At 36.5% G+C, this 27,183-nt stretch overlaps 1 protein-coding gene across 1 annotated transcript in view; it reads right to left on the bottom strand.

Annotated features, from left to right (window-relative positions):
• Positions 1–27,183, bottom strand: part of MALRD1 (MAM and LDL receptor class A domain containing 1) — a gene marked incomplete at its 5' end in the record, with an annotated part of 779,396 nt that overhangs the window by 703,656 nt on the left and 48,557 nt on the right. The window contains 3 exons of the mRNA XM_082742491.1: positions 1,035–1,201; positions 8,596–8,739; positions 9,395–9,496. Of these exons, the coding sequence (XP_082598617.1) occupies positions 1,035–1,201; positions 8,596–8,739; positions 9,395–9,496 (413 nt within the window). The remainder of the gene's footprint in view (positions 1–1,034; positions 1,202–8,595; positions 8,740–9,394; positions 9,497–27,183) is intronic.

Genomic DNA, 27,183 nt, shown 5'->3' with positions numbered 1-27,183 from the left:
ATGGTCTGTGATACTTGATAAGAATAGATGGTAAATAAACTTTTGTTGGAAAATGAATCTGGCCAATATGAGGAGGAAGTGTCAACTTGATTTATTCAAAGCATCTGAAGCCAAAAGAATCTGACTTGGATATTTTTACTATCTTCCTTTTTCCTTTCAGAATTCCTGCAATTATAGTCAAATGTTTCCCATTGCTAGAATGACCACTATTTATGCCTGTGATTTTTAAAAAATTCCATCTATTAATAAATTTTCTTCACAATAAAAATTCTCAAAGTGCCTCTGATATTTTTCCACTTGTGGAGGATTGTTTTCAGTTAAAGTTAGGTATATAAAAAAAAAAAAAAAAGCTTAGATTTGTTTTATTTGCTAGCATAACCATTGCAACTTTCATTCAACCCAGTGAGCCATTTTTGCCCATTCCAATGACTCATTTGTTTGTATTTAATCAGTAATTACCAGTCTCTAAAATTGTATCTGCTGGTACCATAACAAGTAATTTGTTTCCATCATAATTATAGATCTAGTGATATATGGACCTAAAATCCAAAACAGATCCCATCAGAAAGTCAATATGAGCCAATAATACAGAATCTCAAATATCTCATTTTTATTAGACCTATAGTTTCTTTAATATACTTTCATGAATTTTTAATGATTTTGTAAAATAATATTATACAAATTATCACATTATATTTTCTATATGATGGTTGTTTTTTTGTTTGTTTGTTTGTTTGTTTAGTAGGCTCCATTCTCATCATGGAGCCAAACACTGGTATTGAACTCACAACCTGAGATCAAGTCCTGAGTTGAGATCAAGAGTAGGACATTTAGCCAAGTGAGCCACCCAGGCACACCTACATCACAGTAGGTCTTAAATCAGGTTCTTAATATTTCTTTTCAAAGGTATACGAAATAAAGTCAAGTTAAAGAATACCTAAAGCCTACACACAAATGAGAAATAGAAACGCAAGTTGCCAAATAGAAATTTCACTTATTAAATGAATTTGAGATAAATGTAAGTTTCTTCTCACCTTATTATTGTATAGTCTTACTCTCAGAACACTGTTTTCCATGGAATAATAGAATTGAAGATGGCAGCTCTTGCCCAGGCAGTGACACAGAGAGCTATTTAAATAGGCTTTGCTGTCTAACTGGTTAAGAGTAGAAGCATCCTTAGCTCCTAACCAGATATAGTAACCTGAAAAATAAAGGAAAAGGGAGCAATTTAGGAAAAAATGAGCTGCTTTCTGTTTGAACAAAATCATTGCTTTGTGCACTTTTCAAAATCAGGCTTGGAAGACAAATATTTTACTTAAAGGGATAGGATGTTTTATTCATTCACTTATTTATTCATCCATTATTTTTAGGGATACGATGTTTTAAAATGATTGTGTCAACTACAAATTATAGGCTTTCATTTCTATATGTGATTTTTAAATGCACTGAAATCTGCTCCTAGTTCCTGAAATTAGGAAATTTCAATTCAATATTCTTTTTAAAAGATATCGACTGATATAAAAATCTCGTGCTACAAAATTATCATCATTTTCTTTTAAATGTCACACTGCAATCTTTTTTTAACCAAGAATTCCTCACCTTTCTTCCCAGAATTACTTCCCCTCTTATTTTTTCTACTTTTTAGTTGTAGAATAATCTTTTTAGTTTAAGGGAATATAAACAGCCCTCTTTCTTACTCAACCACATGGAAGTATCAGATACCACAGTTCCATTAAACTGCAGGTATGGATTTTGTACTACATAAAAATATTGTCAATCAATTTTATCCCATCTGATACTTAAAACCAATTCGTATTATTTTTAAATTTAGTGATACAGACAATGAAGAGATACAAAGATATTTCTATGCTCTTATAGCCTTTCAATAATGGTTTCCAATGTGTTATTTCTGTGTAAGTTAGTGAATATTCCTATAGTTTCTTAAAACTATGAATTTAAATCAGATAAAACTCTTATTTGCTGCAAAATGGAAGACTTTTAGGCAAAATACAATTTTAAGTTAACACTTTGCATCTAACTTATACACAAAGAAATGATAAATAAGCTAAAGACATATTTTTACAAAAGCTGAGACAGCTCAATTTCAACATAAAATATCTCAATAGTTAAGTAAAGAACAATTATACCAAGTGAAGAGTAGGGCTGACACCAAAGAACTCTGGAACTTTGAGATCAGCCCCAAGCTGTGGTAGCTTAGATTCTGACTAACTTGAATGCTGCAAACAAAAGCTGGAGGAAAAAACTCTCTCAATGAAGTCAAAGATTAGAGTTGGGGAATCCTGCTCAGAAACTGAGGCGGAACATATACCAACAGTCACTACCTTGCACTATGACTAAGTGATAGGATGTGCAAAATTCCATGGATTATCACAAAGATGAAACCCTAAACTAGTATTGTTATTAGTCAATAACAATAATAGGATAATACGATCCAAAGAACTGTAGGTCTCACACCTAATTTAAGATGTCTTTAGGGAAACCCAAAGACAACAGGTAAGACAAAAACAAGGATACCAGATGACATTCTAGCCTCAAACATCTACAGCTGTGACAAAAAGTAGAGTCTAATCTCTAGCTACATAAAAGTAATAGGTCATGCTAAATATTTATTGACCTTAATTCCCTTAATATAGCACTTCATGTCTGGCTTTCAACAAAACATTAGACAGCACACTGAAAGGCAAAAAAAAAAAAAAAAACAGAAAATAGGGTTTGAGGAGAAAGAGTAAGTATCAGAACAAGACCCAGATATGGCAGGAATATTGAAATTATCGGACTAAACATTTAAAACAACTATAATTAATAAGTTAAGAGCTCTAATGGAAAAAAAGTAGAAACATGCAAAAAAAGATAGATGATGTAGTCAGAGAGATGGGAGATGTAGTCAGAGAGATGGAAATTCTAAAAAAGAATAAAAAATACTAGAGACCAAAACAAAACACTATAACAGAAATGAAGATTGCCTTTAATAGGGTCCAACTCTTGATTTCAGCTTAGATCATGATCTCAGGATCATGAGATCAAGCCCCACACAGGGCTCCATGCTCACTTCAGAGTCAGTTTGAGATTCTCTCTCTCTCTCCCTTGCCCTCTGCCTCCCCCCCACATTCACGTGTGCACTCTCTCTGTCTCTCTAAAATAAATAGAACCTTTAAAAAATGAAGAAGAAATAAACACTTTCTCAGACAAATGAAAATTGAGATAATTTGTAGCCAACAGACCTGTTTTGTAAGTAATGTTAGGAAAGAAAGACGGCAGCAGTGTAGGAGGATCCTAGATTTACCTTGTCCCAGGAACACAACTAGATAACTATCAGATCACTCCAGAAATACTCCAGAAACTGAGCCAAAGACTGACAGAACAAACTCCACAACTAAAGGGAGAGAAAAGGCCACACTGAAGAAGGTAGAAAGTGTGGAGATGTGGTTTAGAGCAGAAATGGTTGGTGGGTATTGCAGAGGGGAAGGAGCCATGGTCACTGAGAAGGGCAAGAGATAGAAGAGCACACAGGGTAATGCACAAAGAGAAAGTTTCCCCAAAGTCGTTGGCTTGGAAATGAAGAGGAGCTGAAGATTATGAGTTCTTGCACCTAGGAGGGCTTAAAGTCTGAAATTTTAAAGGTCAATGAGCTTGGCTGGGATAGAGCCCAGAGGTCACCACACTACTTCTGGAGAAAAGACAGGCAAACAACCTAAGGGCAAACAGTACAGAAGCACTGACCTACATTTGCTCTTCTCAGAGCACAGACCTGAAAGGCAGAGTTCACAGAGATGCCTCTCCAAAAACAAAGGAGTTGGCTAGTGCCACTCCACTGTGTTTATGTGCCGGCATAAACACAGAGCCCACCCAAGGGAAGCAGGATAACACCAACATTAGCTACCTAATTTGCTTACACTAAGCTTCATACCCCTGAACTCTGACAGAACTACTCTTCTCAGTCAAGCATGCCTCAGTCCTAACACAGGAGCTCTTTCCTCAGAACATGAGCACAAACCCCTGCTCACATCATGTCTCCTTGCCAGAGAGTTCTTCAGGGTCTCCATTCTGGTGAAAGTGGTGTCAGGTCTCACAAACAGACCTGAGCACTTCTAGTTAAAACTTGTCACATTCAGGCCAGGAACCAAACACTGCTCACAGCAGACAACAAGAGACTCTACAGATGACTGGCCTGAAGGATAGATCAACAAGAACACAACAGTGGAGTGCATTCAGGACATTCCAGAGATACTCCTTGAAGTCCCAGGACCTTGACACTACATGATCTCTTCTTCATGGTCATTAGATTCAAGAGGAGTCATAACTGGCTTTTCTAACACAGAGAAGAAGGCAGAGAGTTAGACAAAATGCCAAGATGGAGGAATTAATCCCAAATAAAAGAATAAAATAAGGCCACAGCCAGAAATATAAGTGAAGCAGATATAAGTAACAGACCTGATGAAGAATTTAAAACAACAATCAGAAGGATACTCATTGTGCTTGAGCAAAAAATAAAAGACATTAGTGAGACCCTTAACAAAGGGGGAAAGGAGTTAAAAAAGAATCAGAGATGAAGAATGCAATAAATGAGATTGGAAACAGACTTGATGCAATGAACAGCAGGCTAGAAGAAGCAGAGAAATGAATTAGTACTGTAGAAGGCAAAATAATGGAAAATAATGAAGCTGAACAAAAGAGAGGAAGAATTATGCAACAGAAAAATAGATGTAGGGAACGCAATGACTCCATCATTCACAATAACACTCAGAATTTAGGAGTCTTGGAAGAATTGAAGACTGAAAGGGGGGAAGGAATTTTTAAGAAGTAATAGTAAAAAACTTCCCTAGTCTGGGGAACAAAACAGATATCCAGATCCAGGAGGCATTGAGAATTCCCATCAAAATCAACAAAATAAAATAAATGTTTATAAAAAATAAAAAATAAAAAAAAAATCAACAAAATAGTCCCACACCAAAATATATTGTAATCAAATTTTTAAAATAGTTCAATACCAAAATATATTATAATTAAATTTTTAAAATATAGTAATAAAGAAAAAAATCTTAAAAGAAGTCCTTAACTTACAAAGGAAAACCCATAAAGCTAGGTAGAGATTTCTCAATAGAAACTGCAAGCCGAAAGAAAGAGGCATGACATATTCAACGTGCTGAATGGGAAAAATCTGCAGCCAAGGCTCTCATTTAGAATAGCATAATCAATGAATTTTGGAATACTGAAAAAAAATTTAATTTAATTTTTAAAAAATTTAAAAAGAGAGATAAAGAGTTTCCCTCACAAACAAAAACGATAGAAGTCTGTGACCACTAAAACTGCCCTGCAAGAAATATTAAACAGGAATCTTTGAGTACAAAAGATAGACCAAAAGGGACAAAAATAAGAAAGGATCAGGGAAAATCTCCAGAATCAACAATATAACAGTAATAAAATGTCAATAAATACAGATCTTTAAATAATTACTTTGAATGTAAATGGACTAAATGCTCCATTAGGAAGACATAGATTGTCAGAAAGGGAAAAAAATTAAGACCTATCTATATGCTGCCTAAAAGAGATTTATTTTAGACCTAAAGATGTCTATAGATTGAAAGTAAAGGGATGGACAAACATTTACCATGAAAATGGATGCCAAAATAAAGCAGGAGTAGTAATACATATATTAGACAAACTAGATTTTATTTTTTTTTAAAGATTTACTTATTTATTTTAGAGAGAGAAGGAAAGCATGCAAGCAGGGGGAGGGGCAGTGCTAGAGGGAGAGAATCACAAGCAGACTCTGCACTAACTGTGAAGCCAGACATGGGGCTTGATCTCATGACCCTGAGATCATGACCTGAGCTAAAACCAAAAATCAGATATTCCACTGATTGAGCCACTCAGGCCCCCAGACAAACTAGACTTTAAACCAAATACTATAACAAAAGATGAAGATGGGCACCATATCATAATAAGAAGGACAACCCAACAAGAAGATGTGACAATTGTAAATATTTATGTACCCAACTTGGAAGCGCTCAAATACATAAAACAATAACAAACATGAACTAATTGATAATAATACAATAATAGTAGGGGACTTTAAACCCCCTACTCACATCAATGGACAGATTATCTAAACAGAAAATAAACAAGGAAACAATGGCTTTGAATTTAAGGAACGTCAGAAGAAATTCTTCAAAGAAAAGGAAAATGATATCTGTCAGAACCTCAGATCTAAATAAAGGAAGGAACAGTACTAGGAAAGCAATAAATAAAACACATCAGTTGTTAAGTTTTAGCAAAATCTTTAATTTATAGTTTCCTTAATTGATCTAAAAGAGCATAGTTTGTTCAAAATAGTAACAGCCACAGTGTATTTGATGATTATAATTTGCAAATAAGTGAAATGAATGTCAACAATGATGCAAGGGCCAGGAGGGAGGAATTGGGAATATTCTGTTATTATAAGATACTTGCATTACATGAAGAAGTATGAAACTATTTGAAAGTGGAATTGGATCAGTTGTAAATGAAGTTCACAAATTCAGAGCAAGCACTAAATAAAGGGTGAGAAAGGAAGTATAATTGAAATACTAAAACAGGAAATAAAAAAGAAGTGTGTAAAATCTTCATTTAAAACTACAAAGGCATAACAGAAGTGGAAGACAAAAATAAGAACAAAGAACAAGGCCAACAAATAGAAAACACTAACACACGGGCCCCCAGGACCTATATTTTATAGGCACTCAAGAAGATAAGAACAGAGGGACTCAACGAGAATTATTAGAAAAGAGTAACATACCATTTCCACAAGTGATGAAACACATATATTCTGAGCATTGAAAAATTTAATTAAAAATATAGTCATGATCCGTACTCATTATAGTGACATTTTCAAACATTAGAGATAAACATTTTTTTAAATATGCATAAAACTGAAAAACAATTAGATGAGTTCAGACTTCCCAATGACTACTGTAGATATCAGGAAATAAAGAACCATCTCCATGTGCTTAGAAATAGAATATACAGACTTTCTTTAGAAAACCGTCTGACCTGATTGATTATTATTTAGGAGTGAGGTCATTAAAAATATTCTAAGTTTATAACATAAACCTTAAGCAAGCCCATCACCACAGATCTTTTCTAAATTAAAGGACAATTAGTAAATGAAGCTTTTCAAGAAGGAAAAGAAATCAAGGGCATGAAATAAAAGAAACAATGGTGAATAAAGAAAATGATAGGGATTACTGGGTAGCTTAGTTGGTTAAGCATCTGCCCTCAGCCCAGGTCATGATCCTGGGGTCCTGGAATTAAGCCCTGCATCAGGCTCCAGGTTCAGCAGGGCAGCCTGCCTCTCCCTCTGCCTCTCCCCCTGCTTGTGTTCTCTCTCTCTCAAACAAATAAATAAACTCTAAAAAAAAAAAAGAAGAAAGAAAGAAAATAATAAAAGATAAAAGACCAAAAACCGAAGACCTTAACAAACACCTCACCAAAGAAGACATATGGATGGCAAGTAAGCATATGAAAAGCATAAGGCATTAGGGAAACGCAAACTGAAGCAAGGAGATACCACTACACACCCATTAGCATGGCCAGAATCCAGGACACTGACATTGCCAAATGCTGGAGAGGATGGAAAGCAATAAGACCTCTCATTCATTGTTGATGGCAATAAAAAATGGTACCTTTACTTTGGGAGACAGCTTGGTAGTTTCTTACAAAACCAAATATATTCCTACTACATGATCCAGCAATCATGGTCCTTGGCATTTACCCAAAAGAGGTGAAAACTTAGGTCTATACAACAACCTTCACATAGATGTTTATGGCATCTTTATTCATAATTGCAAAACACTTGGAAGCAACTAAGATGTCCTTCAGTAGGTGAATAACGTCTGGCACATCCAAGTAATGGAATATGATTCATATGAAAAAGAAACAAGCTATCAAGCCATGAAACGACATGGAGGAATCTTAAATGCATATTATTAAATGAAGGAAGTCAATCTAAAAAGGCTACCTATTGTATAATGCCAACTATATGACATTCCAGAAAAGGCAAAACTATGGAGAAAGTAAAATCTACATGGAAGAAGAAAAAAACAGCTATTGCTTTCTGCAAAATCTTAAATTAAGTAAAATCTTAAATTACTACTTTAAGAAAAGACTAACAATATGCCTCCTCAAAAAAAAAAAAGAAAGAAAAACAGTGGAAAGAACAATAAACAGAAACACAAACTTAATATTAGATGAAAAAGAAACTTATCGACACTAGTGAAAGGGGGAGCAAATACATTTTGATAGAAGCCTTTTAATACCTTTCCTATTGGTTCCCACAAAATCTATTATCTCCTGATGATAAGAAAATAATAAAATTTACAAAATTAAAATAGTTTACCTAGTATAATTCTTCCTTTACATTATTGATAATAAGGTTTTTAATTTTTTTTCCTTTCACTATGTATGGTAAATATAGTTTCAAGAAAATATACTCCGTATCTTCATCAGGATCCCTGATGAAATGTTTTAATACCACTCACAATAAATCACAATTCTGAAAAAAATATATAAAGAGTATTTTTTTTTTTTAGTTCCTACCTTCATCACTCTTTTGATCCTGCTGAGGTCTAGATTCTAATGCAGGAATTTCTCTTGCTTTTGTGCGCATCCAGGAAATTTGCCCAACAGATGTTTCAGATGCCCAGTCACGCATATCAAATTCCAATCCACAGATCTGATACACTACAGAGACGTGACGTGGAAAAGTCACTAGAGTGGCTGCTTAGCCATAGCATATGAGTTGTAATCAAGGCTTCACACACACACACACACACATACACACACACACCGCACGCACACACACTTCCTAATTCATACCTAGAAATTTGGGTTCAACAAGCCTTGAACTATATCAGCATACCTGTTTTTCAAAAGTTCTTCCTTGACCCAGATGGACACCCTCCCGAAAAAAAACCATTACCATTTAAAAGTAAAAAGATGTTTTCACTTTTTCTTGTACCCCTGCTCCAGTTACAATGCTTTCAGTGGCATACATAGTATCTGACCTGACCTATCTTACAGAACTAAGTTAGTTTAAATCATTTGCTATTCATAATCACACTGAAATTTTAAAGAAGAAACAATGGATATAATTCAAAGATGGTCTTTAATGGAACTATTTTACAGAGCAACATCACTTTAAATTGACATATTTAGTATCTTTCGTGCTTTGAATAAACCACAGACTTTCAATAACACTTTGGCTAAATTAGGACATAAATGTCAACAAAGTTTGCCAAGTGAGTATCAATAGTAGTGGTCTGAATTACTACTAGTGGTTCCAAGTCTCATGGGTGGCTACCTACCATTATGGTGGGCATCTCAATTTAACACTTACCCCTTAGTCCTTCATCTGTAGAATCAAAACTGCAGAGACTTGTATCTAGATGGCACTGCTCCTGCTCCGTATTCAATGTTTCTGGACAGGGTAAAATTTCATCTGTTAAATTTAAAAATTGGCAAGAAATGAGATTAAGTGCATCTAGAAAGGCACATGTATTTTTTAAAATGTTAGCATTTGTTCTAGAAAGAACTCTCCACCCAACTCTGTTCTGTGGCAGCGTCTCCCCTCAGGCAACCCCATTACACACTGAGAAAGACAGAGACAGAGAGAACAATACAACTCTGCTAGTGCTTCTGCATTTTAATCAGATCCCTGTGGTGACTACCAAGCTCCCAAACCAAATCATCCATGTATCCATGAAGTAACATGGCCTAATGTGGAAACATAAAGCCTATGGTGAGGAGCATAATGGAACAGGTGTCAACTGTAAGATAGACTGTCCTCTTTAGCTGGAAGCTGATCTATTGGAATGACTGCCTCTGCCATCTTCTCCCATTGTGTCTGTTTTTCCCTCCACTACCCTCCCAACACTGAGCTGGAGAGTGGACCAGGTATCCTTCCTGTCCTGTTGCTACTTCCAGACAATTCTCACTCTCTCCTCCCGAAATACCTGAGCCACAATCCTGACAAGAACCACAAGGCCTGGGACAGCCACAACATGGGCTCTGGTGGGGGTGGGAGAAATGAGCGCAGGAGCTCAACACAAGCAACATGGGTGCAGGTGAGTGCCCCGAGCATTTCCAGTCAAAGGCATCACTGTGGATATGCTGAGACCTCCAGGAAGGAAATTCAAGACCTACTCCAGCCTGTATCTGTGTGGTGGAAGGTGAGCATGCAAGAGCCCACCACCACCCCGACTGAAATGGCTTTGTATCTGTGACTACTCACTTGGTTGCATGTGGCCATCCCACCACTTTTTTTTCTTTCCTTTTCCGCCACTCCTAGGTTGCTATTCAAAATCCTTTACCCCCTCCTTCCCCTTCCAATTCCTTCTTCCCCATCATCATTCTCAGATAATCATGTTGCTTCACATTTCATTGGGAGAATGAGAGGAAACAGGAGAAAACTTCCCAAGTCCTACCACCCATCTCCCTGCACTGCTGCCCATGTTTCTTCAGAAAATCATCTCCTCTTTCCTGTTTTAGGAATTATTCTAGCAATTTCCTCCCCTCCTTTACATCTACGAGTTTTCTTTCACTTCAGTACGCAAGGGGGCCAAAATTTCACCCATGGAAAGAAAACCCTCGGACCCTACAACCCCCTCCAGCTAACTTCGCTAAGTTCTATCTATTTACATGGACTCCAACACGAGTTCTTCTCCCCAATTCCTTTCTTGAGCCTATTCCAGTGAGGATTTTGATTTTTTTTTAATAAGCTAAAATTCACATAACATAAAATTCACCATTTTAAAGTATACAGTTCAGTGGCTTTTCTATAATTACAATATTGTACAATTATTACCACTACTTCCAAAACATTTTCATCCCTCCAAAATAAAACCCATACCCATTATAAGTCACTCCCCATTTTCTGTTCCTCCTCAGGCTCTGACAACCACCAACCTTCTTTTCATCTCTATAGATTTGCCTTTTCTGGACATTTCACATAAACACAATCATACAATATCTAGCCTTTTGCATTCAACCTTTTTTACTTAGCATAATGTTTTCAAGGTTCATTCACATTGTAGGGCATATCAGAACTTTTTTTTCTTTTCTGTACCCTTACCACTCCACTGAAAGTGCATATATCAGGAATGACCTATATTGCTAAATCCCATATTTAATTTTTCCTCCTTGTCACACCTGACATGTCAGTAATATTGGATATACTTGATCACTCCCTCTTTCTTGAAACCGTTTCTTCGCTAGGTTCTGCTACACGATTCTCTCCTGGTTTTCCTCTTCAATTACTAGCTGTTCATTCTCAGTCTCCTTTGCTGGTTTTTCCTCATTTCCTCTGCATTACACAAAGTAACATGAGAATGCCCCAGAGCTCAGTCCTTGGATCTCTTCTCTTCTCTACACCCACAATCTTGTTAATATCACCTCATTTCATATATTTAAAACACTTCCTAGATGCCAACGACCCATAAAATTATCTTTCAGTCCCAGCTTCCCTGGACTCCAATATTTATATATCCTGTGGTTGTCTTGGTCCTTTCACTTGGAGAGCTAACATTCATCTTGATAGAAATGGGTCTAGGGGCGCCTGGGTGGCTCAGTGGGTTAAGCCGCTGCCTTCGGCTCAGGTCATGATCTCAGAGTCCTGGGATCGAGTCCCGCATCGGGCTCTCTGCTCAGCAGGGAGCCTGCTTCCTCCTCTCTCTCTCTGCCTGCCTCTCTGCCTACTTGTAATCTCTCTCTGTCAAATAAATAAATAAATCTTTAAAAAAAAAAAAAAGAAATGGGTCTAAAACTAAACTTCTGCTTCTGTCTCCCCAGACTTTATCCTCTGCTTTTCTTCCCATCTCAGCTCATGAAAACTCCATCCATTCTCTTTCAGGAACAAATCTGGATCCATGACCCATCTCTTGCTCTCACCCATCAGCAAATCTTTGCTTTGTCTGTAAACTAGCATCCAGAATCTCGCTATGTCCTACCACCTCGGCTACTACTACCAATTCTGACTCAAGGGAGCATCACGCTTTCTGGATTACACTAACTTTTATTTTGCCTCCTTATCCTCTTCTGACATTTAAATATGTCTGTTAGATCATGTATCCTCCGCTCAAAATTATTACATGGGTTTCTGTCCTTCATGAACAAATGCATTAGCTCTTACCATGATCTTCCTTATACAAACCAAGACGACTCTTGCATTAGGACCTTTGCATTTACGGTTCCTTCCAAAGTACACATGGCTTACTCCCTCAACTCCTTGGGGATTCTTCTGCTCGTAAATGTGCTCTTCATGTACTATGCCTGACTACACTATTTAAAACTCCATCTTACCTTTATCTGTGGCACTTCTTTTCTCGGCTTTCTGGTTTATTGTTCTCCATATCACGTATCACCACTTGACATAAAATTCTGTTTTTATTTACTTACTGTATTTCTCTCTTTCACTAAAATGTAATTCCATGAACACAGGGATGGCTGTTTGTTTTTTACTGCTATCTCCCCCTTGTCTGAAACAACCCTTGGCACAATAGGTGTTCTCTATATACTTGTGTAAGGACTGAATAAATCCATGACCTAAGAACAATTCAACAAGATTCTTGAAAATATTATAGATAGTATATAAATTGTTTACACTTTTATTTGGAATAAAATTGAAGCAATTGGTTATAAAATGATTTATGAATAACATCTATAAGCTGATTTCTTTTTTTTTTTTAATTTTTATTTATTTATTTGAGAGAGAGACAGTGAGAGAGAGCATGAGAGGCGAGAAGGTCAGAGGGAGAAGCAGACTCCCCATGGAGCTGGGAGCCTGATGCAGGACTCGATTCCGGGACTCCGGGACCATGACCTGAGCCGAAGGCAGTCGTCCAACCAACTGAGCCACCCAGGCGCCCCTGTAAGCTGATTTCTTATCATGGGAGCTTAAAAATGATGAATATGCAAAGTCTCTTGAATGTAAGATCCACTGAAAATAAAACTGCAGATGCAGTGTGAGGAATAAACAAAGCTAAGATTACACAATAACAATTAACATGAAACAATTAAAACTGTAATTTTTATAGATTCACATAATAGCTGCAGATCTTCTGACCCCTAGAGCTAAGTAATTAAGTATTGGCCATAGTTCAACTAAATGTTGTATATTATCTCTAATTTTTCACTATTTATACAAGACAAAAACCTCACAAAAGTACTATAAACAAAAATAGCAATATAGTCAAATATAAATAATAAGATATTAAAAATGTAACTTGTGTCAATTGGTATTCAATATCTTTCATCAGTGTCAACCATTATTCTACCTTCACCCCCCAAACTAGAATTTATAACCATAAAAACAGTAGATGGGGGTCTGAGTCGACAATCAATTAATCTCCTGGGTACCTTTTTTTATTTTAGTGCATTCAGTCTCAGAGCTCAAAACTATTTAATGATGGCAATTATCTATATATTAATAGGTATTTTCTCTATATCCCCACCCTCTTTATTTCTCACTGTTACATTACACCACAATCTGGCTGCAGAAAACTATTTTGGGGATTTTAAAATCTTCCATCCACGATACGTGTTCATCAGGATGAAGCTTTGTCAACCATTTTAAGGTCTCTATAAGTGAAGACACATTTCCTTCAAATCTTATCTTGTACAAGCAGGTTATGCAAAATTGGCCAGATTCTCTCTCACATGGTACAGAATGAAGTCAAAGTCTCAAGGCCATTGGAGTAGAAGTTATAATTGGCATCTCCTTTTGACTCCTGGGGCTTTAGACAATCTCCTTGTCAATTTTCTTAAATTAGTAATGAATTTCAAGGAACAGTTACTGGATCCTAAAAGGTAGCTAGAAGCTAATAAGACAAAAAAGATAACTAGCTCCTTAGTTATTTAACTGGGTAATATGTATGCACCATTCAAATTCTCATTAAAAGATGGTTTTGTGTATTTGGGGCCTTCATAAATGAGATGAAGGCAAGATCCTGGCAAACCAATATAAAAATATTCAAAGAATATTCACAATATTCTGATTATGAACCACAACAGCATGCCATTTTTATAAAAATTATAATAAGCAATTTATTCAAAAATCAGTGGCTAAACACATACCTATTTATTCACAGTCACAAAGCTTGACTTTTCTTTCATACATGCTACTTTGGTAAAGTCTAAAAAGATCCTTCTTTCAATGAATGTGCAGTGAATTTTTTTGGAAAAGGGCAGTAATTAGAATGATACTGTTTGAAGGTGTGGGAATAATATAAAAGATTTCTCTAATGTTAGAAAAAGAATTTAGTTGAACTAAAATGTTCAGAAACTATAAGGGTACCTATACCTATACCATAAGCTCATTTATAAAGTTGTTCACATTTTTATAGTGAAGAGAAATACATACAGCACAACAATAAAGTTGTACTTTTTCTTTAAAGATACTACTACTGGGGCGCCTGGGTGGCTCAGTGGGTTAAAGCCTCTGCCTTCAGCTTGGGTCATGATCCCAGGGTCCTGGGATCCAGCCCCATATCAGGCTCTCTGCTCTGCAGGGAGTCTGCTTCCTCCTCTCTCCCTTTCTCTCTCTGACTGCCTCTCTGCCTACTTGTGATCTCTGTCATATAAATAAATAAAATCATTTAAAAAAAGATACTACTACTAAGTACTCTATGTGGCAGCTTCATCACCATCAGAATTGTTTAAACTTTTAAAAGTTACTATTTCTTCTTTAAATGTTTAAACTTACATATGGAAAATGAAGTCAGACTTTTGATTATCCAGTTCTATGAATTTTGGCAAACATAGACCCATCATCTTTCAATCAATACTCCATTTATTTAGTCAGATCTTCTTGATGTCTTTGATCATTACTTGGTAGTTTTCAGAATTCAAACCCAGCATATTTGTTTTGTTTTTTAAAATCAGGTTTTATTAAATTTATTTATTTTCAGCATAACAGTATTCATTATTTTTTCACCACACACAGTGCTCCATGCAATCCATGCCCTCTCTAATACCCACCACCTGGTACCCCAACCTCCCACCCCCCCACCCCCTTCAAACCCCTCAGATTGTTTTTCAGAGTCCATAGTCTTCTCATGATTCACCTCCCCTTCCAATTTACCCCAACTCCCTTCTCCTCTCTAACTCCCCATGTTCTCCATGCTATTTGTTATGCTCCACAAATAAGTGAAACCATATGATAATTGACTCTCTTTGCTTGACTCATTTCACTCAGCATAATCTCTTCCAGTCCCGTCCATGTTGCTACAAAAGTTGGGTATTCATCCTTTCTGATGGAGGCACAATACTCCATAGTGTATGTGGACCACATCTTCCTTATCCATTCGTCTGTTGAAGGACATCTTGGTTCTTTCCATAGTTTGGCGACCGTGGCCATTGCTGCTATAAACATTGGGGTACAGATGGCCCTTCTTTCGCTACATCTGTATCTTTGGGGTAAATACCCAGGAGTGCAATTGCAGGGTCATAGGGAAGTTCTATTTTTAATTTCTTGAGGAATCTCCACACTGTTCTCCAAAGAGGCTGAACCAACCTGCATTCCCACCAACAGTGTAAGAGGGTTCCCCTTTCTCCACATCCCCTCCAACACATGTTGTTTCCTGTCTTATTAATTTTGGCTATTCTAACTGGTGTAAGGTGATATCTCAATGTGGTTTTAATTTGAATTTCCCTGAGGGCTAGTGATGATGAACATTTTTTCATGTGTCTGATAGCCATTTGTATGTCTTCATTGGAGAAGTCTCTGTTCATACCCTCTGCCCATTTTTTTTTTTTTATATGATTGCCTGTTTTGTGTGTGTTGAGTTTGAAGAGTTCATTATAGAGCCTGGATATCAACCTTTTGTCTGTACTGTCATTTGCAAATACCTTCTCCCATTCCCTGGGTTGCCTTTTTGTTTTCTTGACTGTTTCCTTTGCTGTGCAGAAGCTTTTGATTTTGATGAAGTCAGCATATTTTTTGTTAGATTTATATGTAAGAATTTACTTTGATTGTATTACAAATTTCATTTATCTAATTTCAGTTTCCAATTATTCATTGCCATTATATAGAAATCCAATTGATTTTATACCAACTTTGTATCATTATTATGATAAATTCATTTACTAATTCTAGAAGTCTTTTTAAATACATTTTATGATTTTTATCCATAGACAATGACATCTTCTGCAAATATGGATAGATTTATTTCTTCTGTTCCAACTGTATGCCTTTACTTATATGTCTTGCCTTATTGCATTGGCTGGGCTTTCCAGTACGTCATTGAATATAAGTGGTAAGGGTTGACATCACTGCCTGCTTCTCAGTTTTAGAAGTGAAGCATTCATTCTTTCATAATGGGTATGATGTTAGCTGTTGGGTCTTTGTCTATGCCCTTTATTAGGTTACAGATGTCTATCGTTTGCTGAGGTTTTTAATTATGGCTGTATGTTGATTTTGTCAAATGCTTTTTCTGCATCTACTAAGATCATCATGTGCTTTTCTTCTTTTGTCTGTTAACAAGGTACATTACACTGATCGCTTTCCAAACATTGAACCAACTCTGCATCTCCTGGATGATTTTAATGTATTCTCTTTCTAATACGTTACTGGATTTCCACTGGGGTTAATGAAATCAACTATAATACCTGGCTTGTTAAAATGTAACATGAGGCGGGAGTAGGTTTCAGAGTAGCCATGTGCCTTTGGAATGCCAAGGCCTGCGGGCCAGTCAGCTGTTGAAAGGTTGTAATGCCTTCAGGAGCTGCCATCCAGAAGCTTTCTTAGCCAAAACAGCCTGCCTTAGGCTATGTTTAGCAGCATATTAGTGTTTCTTATCTTTCCTGTAAACAGATCCACCTAGTTTCTATAAGGCTCCTTGTCACACATCACCCACTTGAGAACTAGTGATGAGGATTTGTGAGTATCCTGAAGGACCAATAAAAGTGAGAGCCAAAAAGAGCAAAGGTCTTCGCCTCTGAGCATTGGACCCCTTGTCTTCTCCTCTCTTTCACAGCAAAGTCTGGAGAAATTTTTCATCTGTGGGTACAGGAATTGCTGGCCATTCCTGGCATATTCCATTTGTTAATATGCTGTTAAAAGAGCTTTTGTGATAGAAACATTGGTTTGTAGCTTTCATTTCTTAAAATATCCTTGTTCAGTTTCACGGTAGGACAAAGCTGCCCTTATAGACTAAGGGAACAAGCATTACCTTCACTTAAATTTTCTGGAATAGAATATATAAAACTTGTGGAATTGTTTCCCCCTAAATATTTCATAGAAATTTCCGGTGAGACACTTCAGGTGTTGTCCTGAAGTTTTCTCTAATGGAAGATTTTTACTATGAGTCATATTTCTTTAATAAACATAAAACTACTCAAGTTATCACATTGTTCTTGAATAGCTTTTACTCATTTATGACTTTTAAGAAATTTGTTCATTTCACATAAATTGTTTTATTTATGTGCATAGAGTTTTGGTAGTTAGTTCCTTATTCCTATTATCCTGTTAATACCCAAAGAGTCTTTGGTATTAGCCCTATTTCTCTCCTAATTAGGTAATGTGTGCCTTTTCTCCTTCTTTATTGGCCAATCCAGCAAGAATTTATCAATTTTAGTTACCTCTTCAAAGAACCAGCTTTTGGTTTTGGTAATTTTTTCTATTGTTTTCTCATCTAAAATTCCATTATTTATTGTCTTTATATGTATTATTTTCCCACTGCTTGATTTAGCTTTTATATGTTCTTCTTTTTCTACTTTAGTTAGATGGATAGTTAAATTTACTGGCTTGAGAGCTTTCTTCTTTCCTAATAAAAATTTTATATCAATTACTTTTTTTTCTAAGCACTGCTTTAGCTATGTTACACAAATTTTAGTAAGTTATATTTTCATTTTCTTTCAGTTCAAAATACTTGGCAACTTCAAAGTCTGTTTTATGTAAATGTGTGACAGTTACTTTTCAAATGACTGTGGATGTCCCAGATTTGTAGTTTAATTTCATTTTGCTCAGAGGACTTTTTTTTTTTTTTTTTTTTTTTTACCATTTCAATTGTTTTAACATTCTTAAGATTTGTCTGCAGCCCCTGTAGTACTGCTAAGCCATATCGGAGACTGGAAAATTCAGTAATACTATCTTCATTTAGTATTTTTATATTTTGTTCATCATTGATTTTTTTCATTAATCGTGAGCTCTCACTATGTGGTATTAAAATATTATTTATCTTAATTAGTGCTTGTCTCACTCTTCTCAAGCTGCTATAACAAAGTAGCATAGATTGGATGGCTTAAGGAACAAAAATTTATATTCTCACAGTTCTGGAGCCTGGACATAAAAGATCAGGCTATTAGTGTGGTTGGGTTCTCATAAGGGTCCTCTTCCTGGCTAGTACATGGCCACCTTCTCACTGTGTCCTCACATGACAGAGGGACAGGGAGAGACAAAGACATGAGTGATGGGGAGGGAGAGGGAGAGAGTTGGGGTGGAGGGGAGAGAGAGTGAACCCCTCTTCTGACAAGGCCATAGTCCTTCCTATCATATTAGGACCATACCCTAATGATCTTATATAATCTTAGTTACCTAAGACACTATCTCCAATATAGTCACACTGGGAGTTAGAGCTTCCAGATCTGAAGTTTGAAGGGGACACAATTTGGTCCATAATAACAAGCTTTTAGTGACCCCTTGAATTCTGTATCTGTGAGAGCATGTTATTTGCCTCCCTGTAGTCTTGCCACTGGGCCCAGGCTATAGTCTATGTTACTAAAAGTTCCACATGCACTTAAAAGGAGTTTAAGTTCTTTACTGCTATGGTTTTAAATTATTTTTTAAAATATCAATTATTTCAAGTAGGTAGATAATATTCTCCCTTTCCATAGATGGCTTTTCATTTTGTTGATTGTTTCTTTTGCTGTGCAGAAGTTTTTTGGTTTGATGTATGGTCTCACTTGTTGATTTTCCTTTTGTTGCTTATGGTTTTTGTGTCATACCCCCCCCCCAAAAAAAAGGTTCCCAAGATTACTGTCAGAGATTTTCCCCTATGCTTTCTCCATGAGTTTTATGGCTCTAGGTCTTATGTTTAAGTCTTTAATCCATTTAGGTTTAATTTTTGTTAGTGGAACAAGGTAAGAGTCCAATTTCATTTCTCCATGTGGCTGTCAATTTTCCCAACACCATTTATTGAAGAGACTATTCTTTCCCCATTAAGTATCCTTAACCCCCTATCAAATATTAGTTGATCCATATATAGTGTCTTATTTCTGGGTTCTTTATTCCATTCCATTGGTCTATGTGTCATTTATTTATGCCAGTACCAACCTGTTTTAATTAGGATAGTTTTGTAGTCTAATTTAAAATCAGGAAGTCAGATGCCTCTGGCTTTGTTCTTTTGCGATTGCTTTGGTCATCTGAGGTCTTTTGTGGTTCCATACAAATTTTTTTCCACAGGTTTTACAAATTCTCACTGATGTTTTTTGGTATACTTTTTCTATTATTTACTGAGAGATGAGTGTTCAAGTCTCCTTGTATAATTGTAGTTTTGCCTATTTCTTCTTTCATTGCTTCATGCTGCTTTTAGGCACACATATCTTTAGGACTGTTCTTCTTAGTGAGTTTACCCTTTTATCATCATATCATATCCTTCTTTATCCCTATTAATTTTCCTTGTTCTGAAGCACATCTTGTTTGACATTAATATAGAGATACCACCTCATTTAATCCCTTCACTATTTAAAAATTCTTTATTGTTCTTTTTTTAAGTGTAGTTGACACATAATGTTACAAGAGTTTCAGGTGTACAACCTAGTGACTGAACAAACCTATACATTATCCTGTGCTCACCACAACTGTAGCTACCATTTGTAACCACACAACACCATTACATTACCATTGACTATAGTCTCTACCTTGTACCTTTTATCCTCATGTCTTATTCACTCCAAAACTGGAAGCCTGGACCTGTCACTCCCCTTCATCCATTTTTTCAATCCCTCCATCCCCCTCCCCTCTGACACCCATGAGTTTGTTCTGTTTATGGATTGTTTCTGTTTTTGGTTTATTTATTCATATGGGGTTTTTTTTTTATTCTACATACAATTAAAATCATATGGTGTTTATCTTTCTGTCTGGCTTATTGCACTTACCATAATACTTTCTACTTCCATCCATGTGGTCACAAAAGGCAAGATCTCATCTTTTTTTATGGCTGCATAATATTCGTGTGTGTGTGTATACACACACCACATCTTCTTTATTCATTTGTCTACTGATGGACATGTAGGTTGCTTCCATAGCTTGGCTATTGTAAATAATGCTATGATAAACATAGGAGTGTATATATCTTCTCAAATTAGTGTTTTTGTTTTCTTTGGGTAAATACCCAATAGTGGAATTATTGGATCACACAGCATTTCAATTTTTAATTTTTTGAGAAATCCCCATATTTTTTCACAGTGACTTCACCACTGTACATTTCCACCAATAGTACATGAGGGTTTCTTTTCCTCTATACACCTTGACCAATATTTATTATTTCTTTTCTTTTTCATTTTAGCCATTCTGGCAGGCATAAACAATTTCTCATTGTGGTTTTTGATGTTTATTTCCCTGATTATGAGTGATAGTGAGCATATTTTCATGTGTCTGTTGGCTATCTGAATGTCTTCTTTGGAAAAATGTCTTTGCAAATCATCTGCTCATTTTTTAATTGGATTGTTGGAATTTTTTACTGTTGAGTTGTATAATTTCTTTATCTATTTTGATAATTACATCTATTGGATATGTTTTCAGAAATATCTTCTTCTATTCAGTAGTTTGCCTTGTCATTTTGTTATAGTTTTCCTTAGCTGGCCAATCTCAAAGACATTATCTATGTTTACTTCTAGGAGTTTTAACTTTTATGTCTCACATTTATTTTTTATTTTTTTATTTTTTTATTTTTTTTTATTTGTCAGAGAGAGAGAGAGAGTGGGAGCACAGGCAGACAGAGTCCCAGGCAGAGGCAGAGGGAGAAGCAGGCTCCCTGCTGAGCATGGAGCCTGATGTGGGACTCGATCCCAGGACACCGGGATCATGAAAGGAGCCAAAGGCAGCCTCCCAACCAATGGAGCCACCCAGGTGTCTCACATTTAAATCTTTACTTCATTTTTTAGTTAATTTTTGTATATGGTAATAAGTGGTCCAGTTTCATTTTTTGCATGTAGATGTCCAGTTTCCCAGCACCATTTATTGAAGAGACTGTCTTTTCCCCAACGTATATTCTTCCCTACTTTGTCATAGATTAATTAACCATATTTGAATACCTTCACTTTTAACTAATCTATATCATTATTTTTAAATGAGCTTTTGCAGTCAAAATATAGTTAGCTCTTATCTTTCAACCAATCTGACTGCCTCTGACTTTCAAAAGGAATACAAATGCCACTTATACTTAATGTAATTATTTTATCATTATAACTAAATTAGCAAATTTATTATTTTTCAGTTTGTGTCCTTGGCATTTATTATTCTTTGTGCTCTTTACCACCACGCTACTATTATTTCTGCTTTTACCTTCTGTTTTTGTCTTCTAGTGGATTATTTCAGTATTTTAATATTTTTATGCTCAATTTTAGTGTATCTATTTCCTTTACTTATATCTGTTTAGTGTTCCTCCTAGGGATAATAATACACACCCCTCAGTTTAACACTCCACATAGAGTTTGTTAGCATTTCTAATAAAATGTAGATGTCTTAAAGGTATGGACTTCTACACTCCCAACTTTTATGGTTTACTTAGTATGTGTTACACCTACATATTTTGAACCCATCAAGAGGATGTTCAAAAATCTGCTTGTAAGAGTCCTGTGTACATAAAAATCTTTAGAGGTAATTACATTATATTTACTCTGATATTTATGATTTCTGTTTTTCTTTCTTTATTCCTACTGATAAAATTTTCCTCTGGCTTTTTGTTTGTTTGTTTGTTTGTTTGTGTGTTAGCTGGAAAACCTGCCTTAGCATTTCTTTTAGAGTAGATCTTCTAGGGATGAATTCTATAGTTTTTCTTCATCTGAGAATGTCTTTATTTTATCTTAATTCCTGAAAGATACTTTCAATGGATATAGGATTCAGAGTTCTTTAGTTTAAGCATTTTAAAAATGCATCTCTGTATTCTAGCTACCATACTGATGGGAAAACTACAGTCTCTACATAAAATGTAGAGAAGACCACCTCTCCTAAGCAGAGACTTTAGTGGCTACAGATGAGAAAGAATTCATATGTTACAGAATTAGCTCAGGAAAGCCTCTCTAATTGTTTGCTAGAGCGCCAACACAAAGCACCACAAATCTGGTGACTTATTCAACATATTTTGTCTTCTCATGATTTTGGAAGCTAGAAATTTCAGATTCTAAAATCACATTAGATAACTTGAAGACACACCTCAATTTCTGATGTTAAAACAAAAGCAAAATATATATATATATATATATATATATATATATATTCTTAGCATAAATATAAATATTGCTAAAAAATAGTCTCATGGTATTTTATTTAAATCTCTGTTCTATGAAATGGAACACTTGCAACTCAGAGAAAAGAAGAATTTACTCAAATTCCCAAATACTTAATACTTAAATAATTGCACATGTTCAGTGTTAAGTCATTTAGTCAACAAGTACTTATTAAGTGTTTGCTCTGTGCTGGAGATCCACAAAGGAATAAGACACTAGTAACTGTTTCCTTAAGAAACTTAGTGTTTAGCTACAAAAATAAATCAATACAGTGTCAAAATGGATGAAGGACCTCAATGTGCAAAAGGAATCCATCAAAATCCTTGAGGAGAACACAGGCAGCAACCTCTTCGACCTCTGCCACAGCAACATCTTCCTAGGAACAACGCAAAAGGCAAGGGAAGCAAGGGAAAAAATGAACTATTGGGATTTCATCAAGATCAAAAGCTTTTGCACAGCAAAGGAAACAGTTAACAAAATCAAAAGACAACTGACAGAATGGGAGAAGATATTTGCAAACGACATATCAGATAAAGGACTAGTGTCCAGAATCTATAAAGAACTTAGCAAACTCAACACCCAAAGAACAAATAATCCAATCAAGAAATGGGCAGAGGACATGAACAGACATTTCTGCAAAGAAGACATCCAGATGGCCAATAGACACATGAAAAAGTGCTCCATATCACTCGGCATCAGGGAAATACAAATCAAAACCACAATGAGATATCACCTCACACCAGTCAGAATGGCTAAAATCAACAAGTCAGGAAATGACAGATGCTGGCAAGGATGTGGAGAAAGGGGAACCCTCCTACACTGTTGGTGGGAATGCAAGCTGGTGCAGCCACTCTGGAAAACAGCATGCAGGTTCCTCAAAATGTTGAAAATAGAACTGCCCTATGACCCAGCAATTGCACTATTGGGTATTTACCCTAAAGATACTAACGTAGTGATCCAAAGGGGCACATGCACCCGAATGTTTATAGCAGCAATGTCCACAATAGCCAAACTATGGAAAGAACCTAGATGTCCATCAACAGATGAATGGATAAAGAAGAGGTGGTATATGTACACAATGGAATACTATGCAGCCATCAAAAGAAATGAAATCTTGCCATTTGCGACAACATGGATGGAACTATAGCATATCATGCTTAGTGAAATAAGTCAAGCAGAGAAAGACAACTATTATATGATCTCCCTGATATGAGGAAGTGGTGATGCAACATGGGGGCTTAAGTGGGTAGGAGAAGAATAAATGAAACAAGATGGGATTGGGAGGGAGACAAACCATAAGTGACTCTTAATCTCACAAAACAAACTGAGGGTTGCTGGGGGGAGGGGGTTTGGGAGAGGGGGTGGGATTATGGACATTGGGGAGGTGTAGGTGCTTTGGTGAGTGCTGTGAAGTGTGTAAACCTGGTGATTCACAGACCTGTACCCCTGGGGATAAAAATATATGTTTATAAAAAATAAAAAATTTAAAAAAAAAATCAATACAGTGTGTGTCTGTGTGTGTGTGGAGGGATGAGAGTCTGGGGAAAATTTTCTGTAAGAGAAGGCTTCCCAGAAAAGAGACCTCCACTTAGTCTGCTCAATCAGTAGTAGGAGGACAGCCAAAAAAATTAAAAAATAAAAAAATCATGAAATGGACAGAGGGAGCAAAGTTTACAAAAATACCCAAGAATAAGATGACGACACTGGGTTGCTGAACTACCAAGCAATTTGTTCTGGTCAGAGTCTGGGGATTTTTGAAGGACTATGAAGGAGGAAGTTGGGCTTGTGTGCAAGAGCAGGATCCTGTGAGCTTAGAAACTTGAAATCATAAGAATTTATAAGAAATGTGAATTCCATTTTGGACATAATAAGAGTTATTGATATATTTTAAAAGCTAGATATTGGTCATATTTGTATGTTAGAAAGTATAATCTGGTGAACAGTACATAGTACTGGGTAGTAGAGTTGAATAGATCAAAACCAGAATTTTTAAAAATCCACAGGAAAAAAATACATCTTAAGGGGATCACAGTTGGATAAATAATAATGGTAAATAAGAGGAGACAATTTGAAAAAATGTAAGAACAGGCCCTCACTGCTATTTTTTAACTAAATTAACAGAGGGATACGAAAAGGGGAGAATGATTTAAGAATAACTCCTAGGCTGCTGAGTGAGACCAGATGTCAATAATTTAAAAAGAGAATATAGGCAAGGGAACAGATTTAAAAGAAAGCTAGAATTTACTTTTAAGTATTCTGGTTTGCTCATTCATCTCATAAACCTGTTTTCCTTGCCTGCCTCTATTATAGAGGCTGAATCCAAATACTCAAATTTATTAGTCTGCTTAGCAACCGAGGTAGCATCTGACAATCATCTAGCCAATGGCATGACCAAAAACATTGCCCTTTCTCATTTCTGCCTTCCTCCTGCCTGGATGTGAGATGTATAGAACCTCAACAGTCATTTTAAGAATGTAAGGTGACAGGCATGAAGTAAATACCAAGGAAATCCTTTAGTCCTTGACTTTAACAGTCTCAAAGTTGAAGAATCTACGTCATAACTACGTCCATCTCCTCTTGTTTTCTTAAGTCAACTAGAAAACTCTTCTCTTTTTTTGCATCCAGATGCATCCCTAACCCCACCCTCCACTGGAGTAAGATTTCTGATGGTGATGTCTGGAAAAGGTTGAGTCGGCTCTGCCTGCATGTCTCAGATGCACCCTGACCATCACCATCAGGACTGCACGGGACTGAAACCACTCCATGATCAGCTGGAACTCTGTCCCAGGACACGCCCTGCCGAGGGCAATAATCAGCATGAGACCAGGATGCATGATTCCCAAATGCTAGTTCGGTTCCTTTTTTTTTAAGAGTGAAAGAGTGAATGGATGCATACAGGGGCTGCAGGGGGGTGGGAGGCAGAGGGAAAGAGAGAAGCCTCCATAACCCTGAGATCATGAACTGAGCCAAAATCAAGAGTCCACTGCTTAACCCACTGAGCCACCCAGGCGCCCCAAATCCTAGTTCAGTTCTTAAACCTGAGATCAGCTAGTTTCACAAAATGTGTCCCGAGAACCTTTTTTAAAATGCAAGCACCAACCTCAGGGATCCCCATCTAATAGTCTGGAATAAAGCTCAGAATCAATCACTTCTCTTTGATTCTAGTGATTGACTAGGGTTAGTCTATCACTATAATCTCTGAACTTGACTAGAAAGAATCATTTGGAATTTTTTTTTAAGATTTTATTTATTTATTTGACAGACAGAAATCACAAGTAGGCAGAGAGGCAGGCAGAGAGAAAGGAGGAAGCAGGCTCCCTGCTGAGCAGAGAGCCCGTTGTGGGGCTCGATCCCAGGACCCTGGGATCATGACTTGAGCAGAAGGCAGGGGCTTTAACCCACTGAGCCACCCACGTGCCCCTAATTTGGAAATTTAACGTTACATAATACTACCATCTCTCACACTCCTACCATTTACAAAATGCAACTCCAACCAAATGTCAATCCTATTCCATTACACTTTATTCTTTTTCTCCATTATTAAACCTCAGGCTGCTTTGTTTTCCTCCCAAAAGTTTAAATATGCCATTGACCCTCATTCCATTTGAAAAGCAATAAAACAAAACTCCCTGCACCCTCAAGTTAGAAGAACATACTGTGTGACCTTATCTGGATACTGGCGTTTTCCAAAAAGAGACTACTTCTTTTGCAAATCTCCAGAGGGATGATATCTTTTCCCAATGCCCCAATAAATACAAGGCCTAAAATTAAAGTCGCCATTCTTCTAAATCCCTGATGTTGATTCACTTATTCTTCCATGTGTAGAAACATCTTGGCTCATGAAATCCAACTTACTGCCCTGAGTCATCCACGCATCCGTATTCACGGATGACTTCAGTTTGGGATTTCAAAATCTTCTCTAGCCCCATACCTTGTAATGCTGTATAAATTTAATATCCATGTGAAAGGCCTATAACTTTGCATTACAATTCAAGCCTTATCTTCAGCAAACTTTATCACCACCTCAAAAACAATATGGCTGTAACATTATCTGGAACTACCGTCTTAGAAATTATAGACACCAATATTTTTTCTATTTGACCACGACCTTTCACTGAATGTCCAACTTTTTGTGCTCTCACTCCTGTGACTATTGCTTTTTCACTTCTATAGTGCTCTTATAGAGCTCTTTTAAGTGCTTACTAAAAATCTGGCATCTGTCTTCTGAATATTTATCATGGTCCATCTACACTGGCCTCTGTCCCAGTAGATGCATCATGAGGAATTAAGGAAATGGCTTTGGTTCCCAGATCCAAAGATGAACAGAAAGGTCATCTGTGAAATGACAGCAGAGTCCTAATACAGGCGATGTAAAGTCCCAAGCACAACCCCAGCACATTCCTGTTTGTCGTAATGCAAAGTTTTAGAGGCAGAGGCCAGTTCCTAATTTTCCCTACAGTTGGGAAAGTCTGGCCAATAGCTGATTTCATTCCTTATTTTCTTTGGCGGGTGATTAGCTAGACTGAGCAATACACATGACTAGCTGGGGATCAATGTGTTTGGCAGATCTCAGTTTCTGCAGAAACTGCTAAGAAAAGGTGATACATGAAGATACTGCACAGTTAGGGACCAGCTGCCCCATTACAAGCCATGCTCTGGACCCAGGAATACCATCCAGGGTAA

Source organism: Mustela nivalis (assembly GCF_964662115.1).
Source record: "Mustela nivalis genome assembly, chromosome: 7".
Lineage (NCBI taxonomy): Eukaryota > Metazoa > Chordata > Mammalia > Carnivora > Mustelidae > Mustela > Mustela nivalis.
The sequence above is the reverse complement of the archived record's forward strand: the minus strand, read 5'-3'. Positions and strand labels throughout refer to the sequence as shown.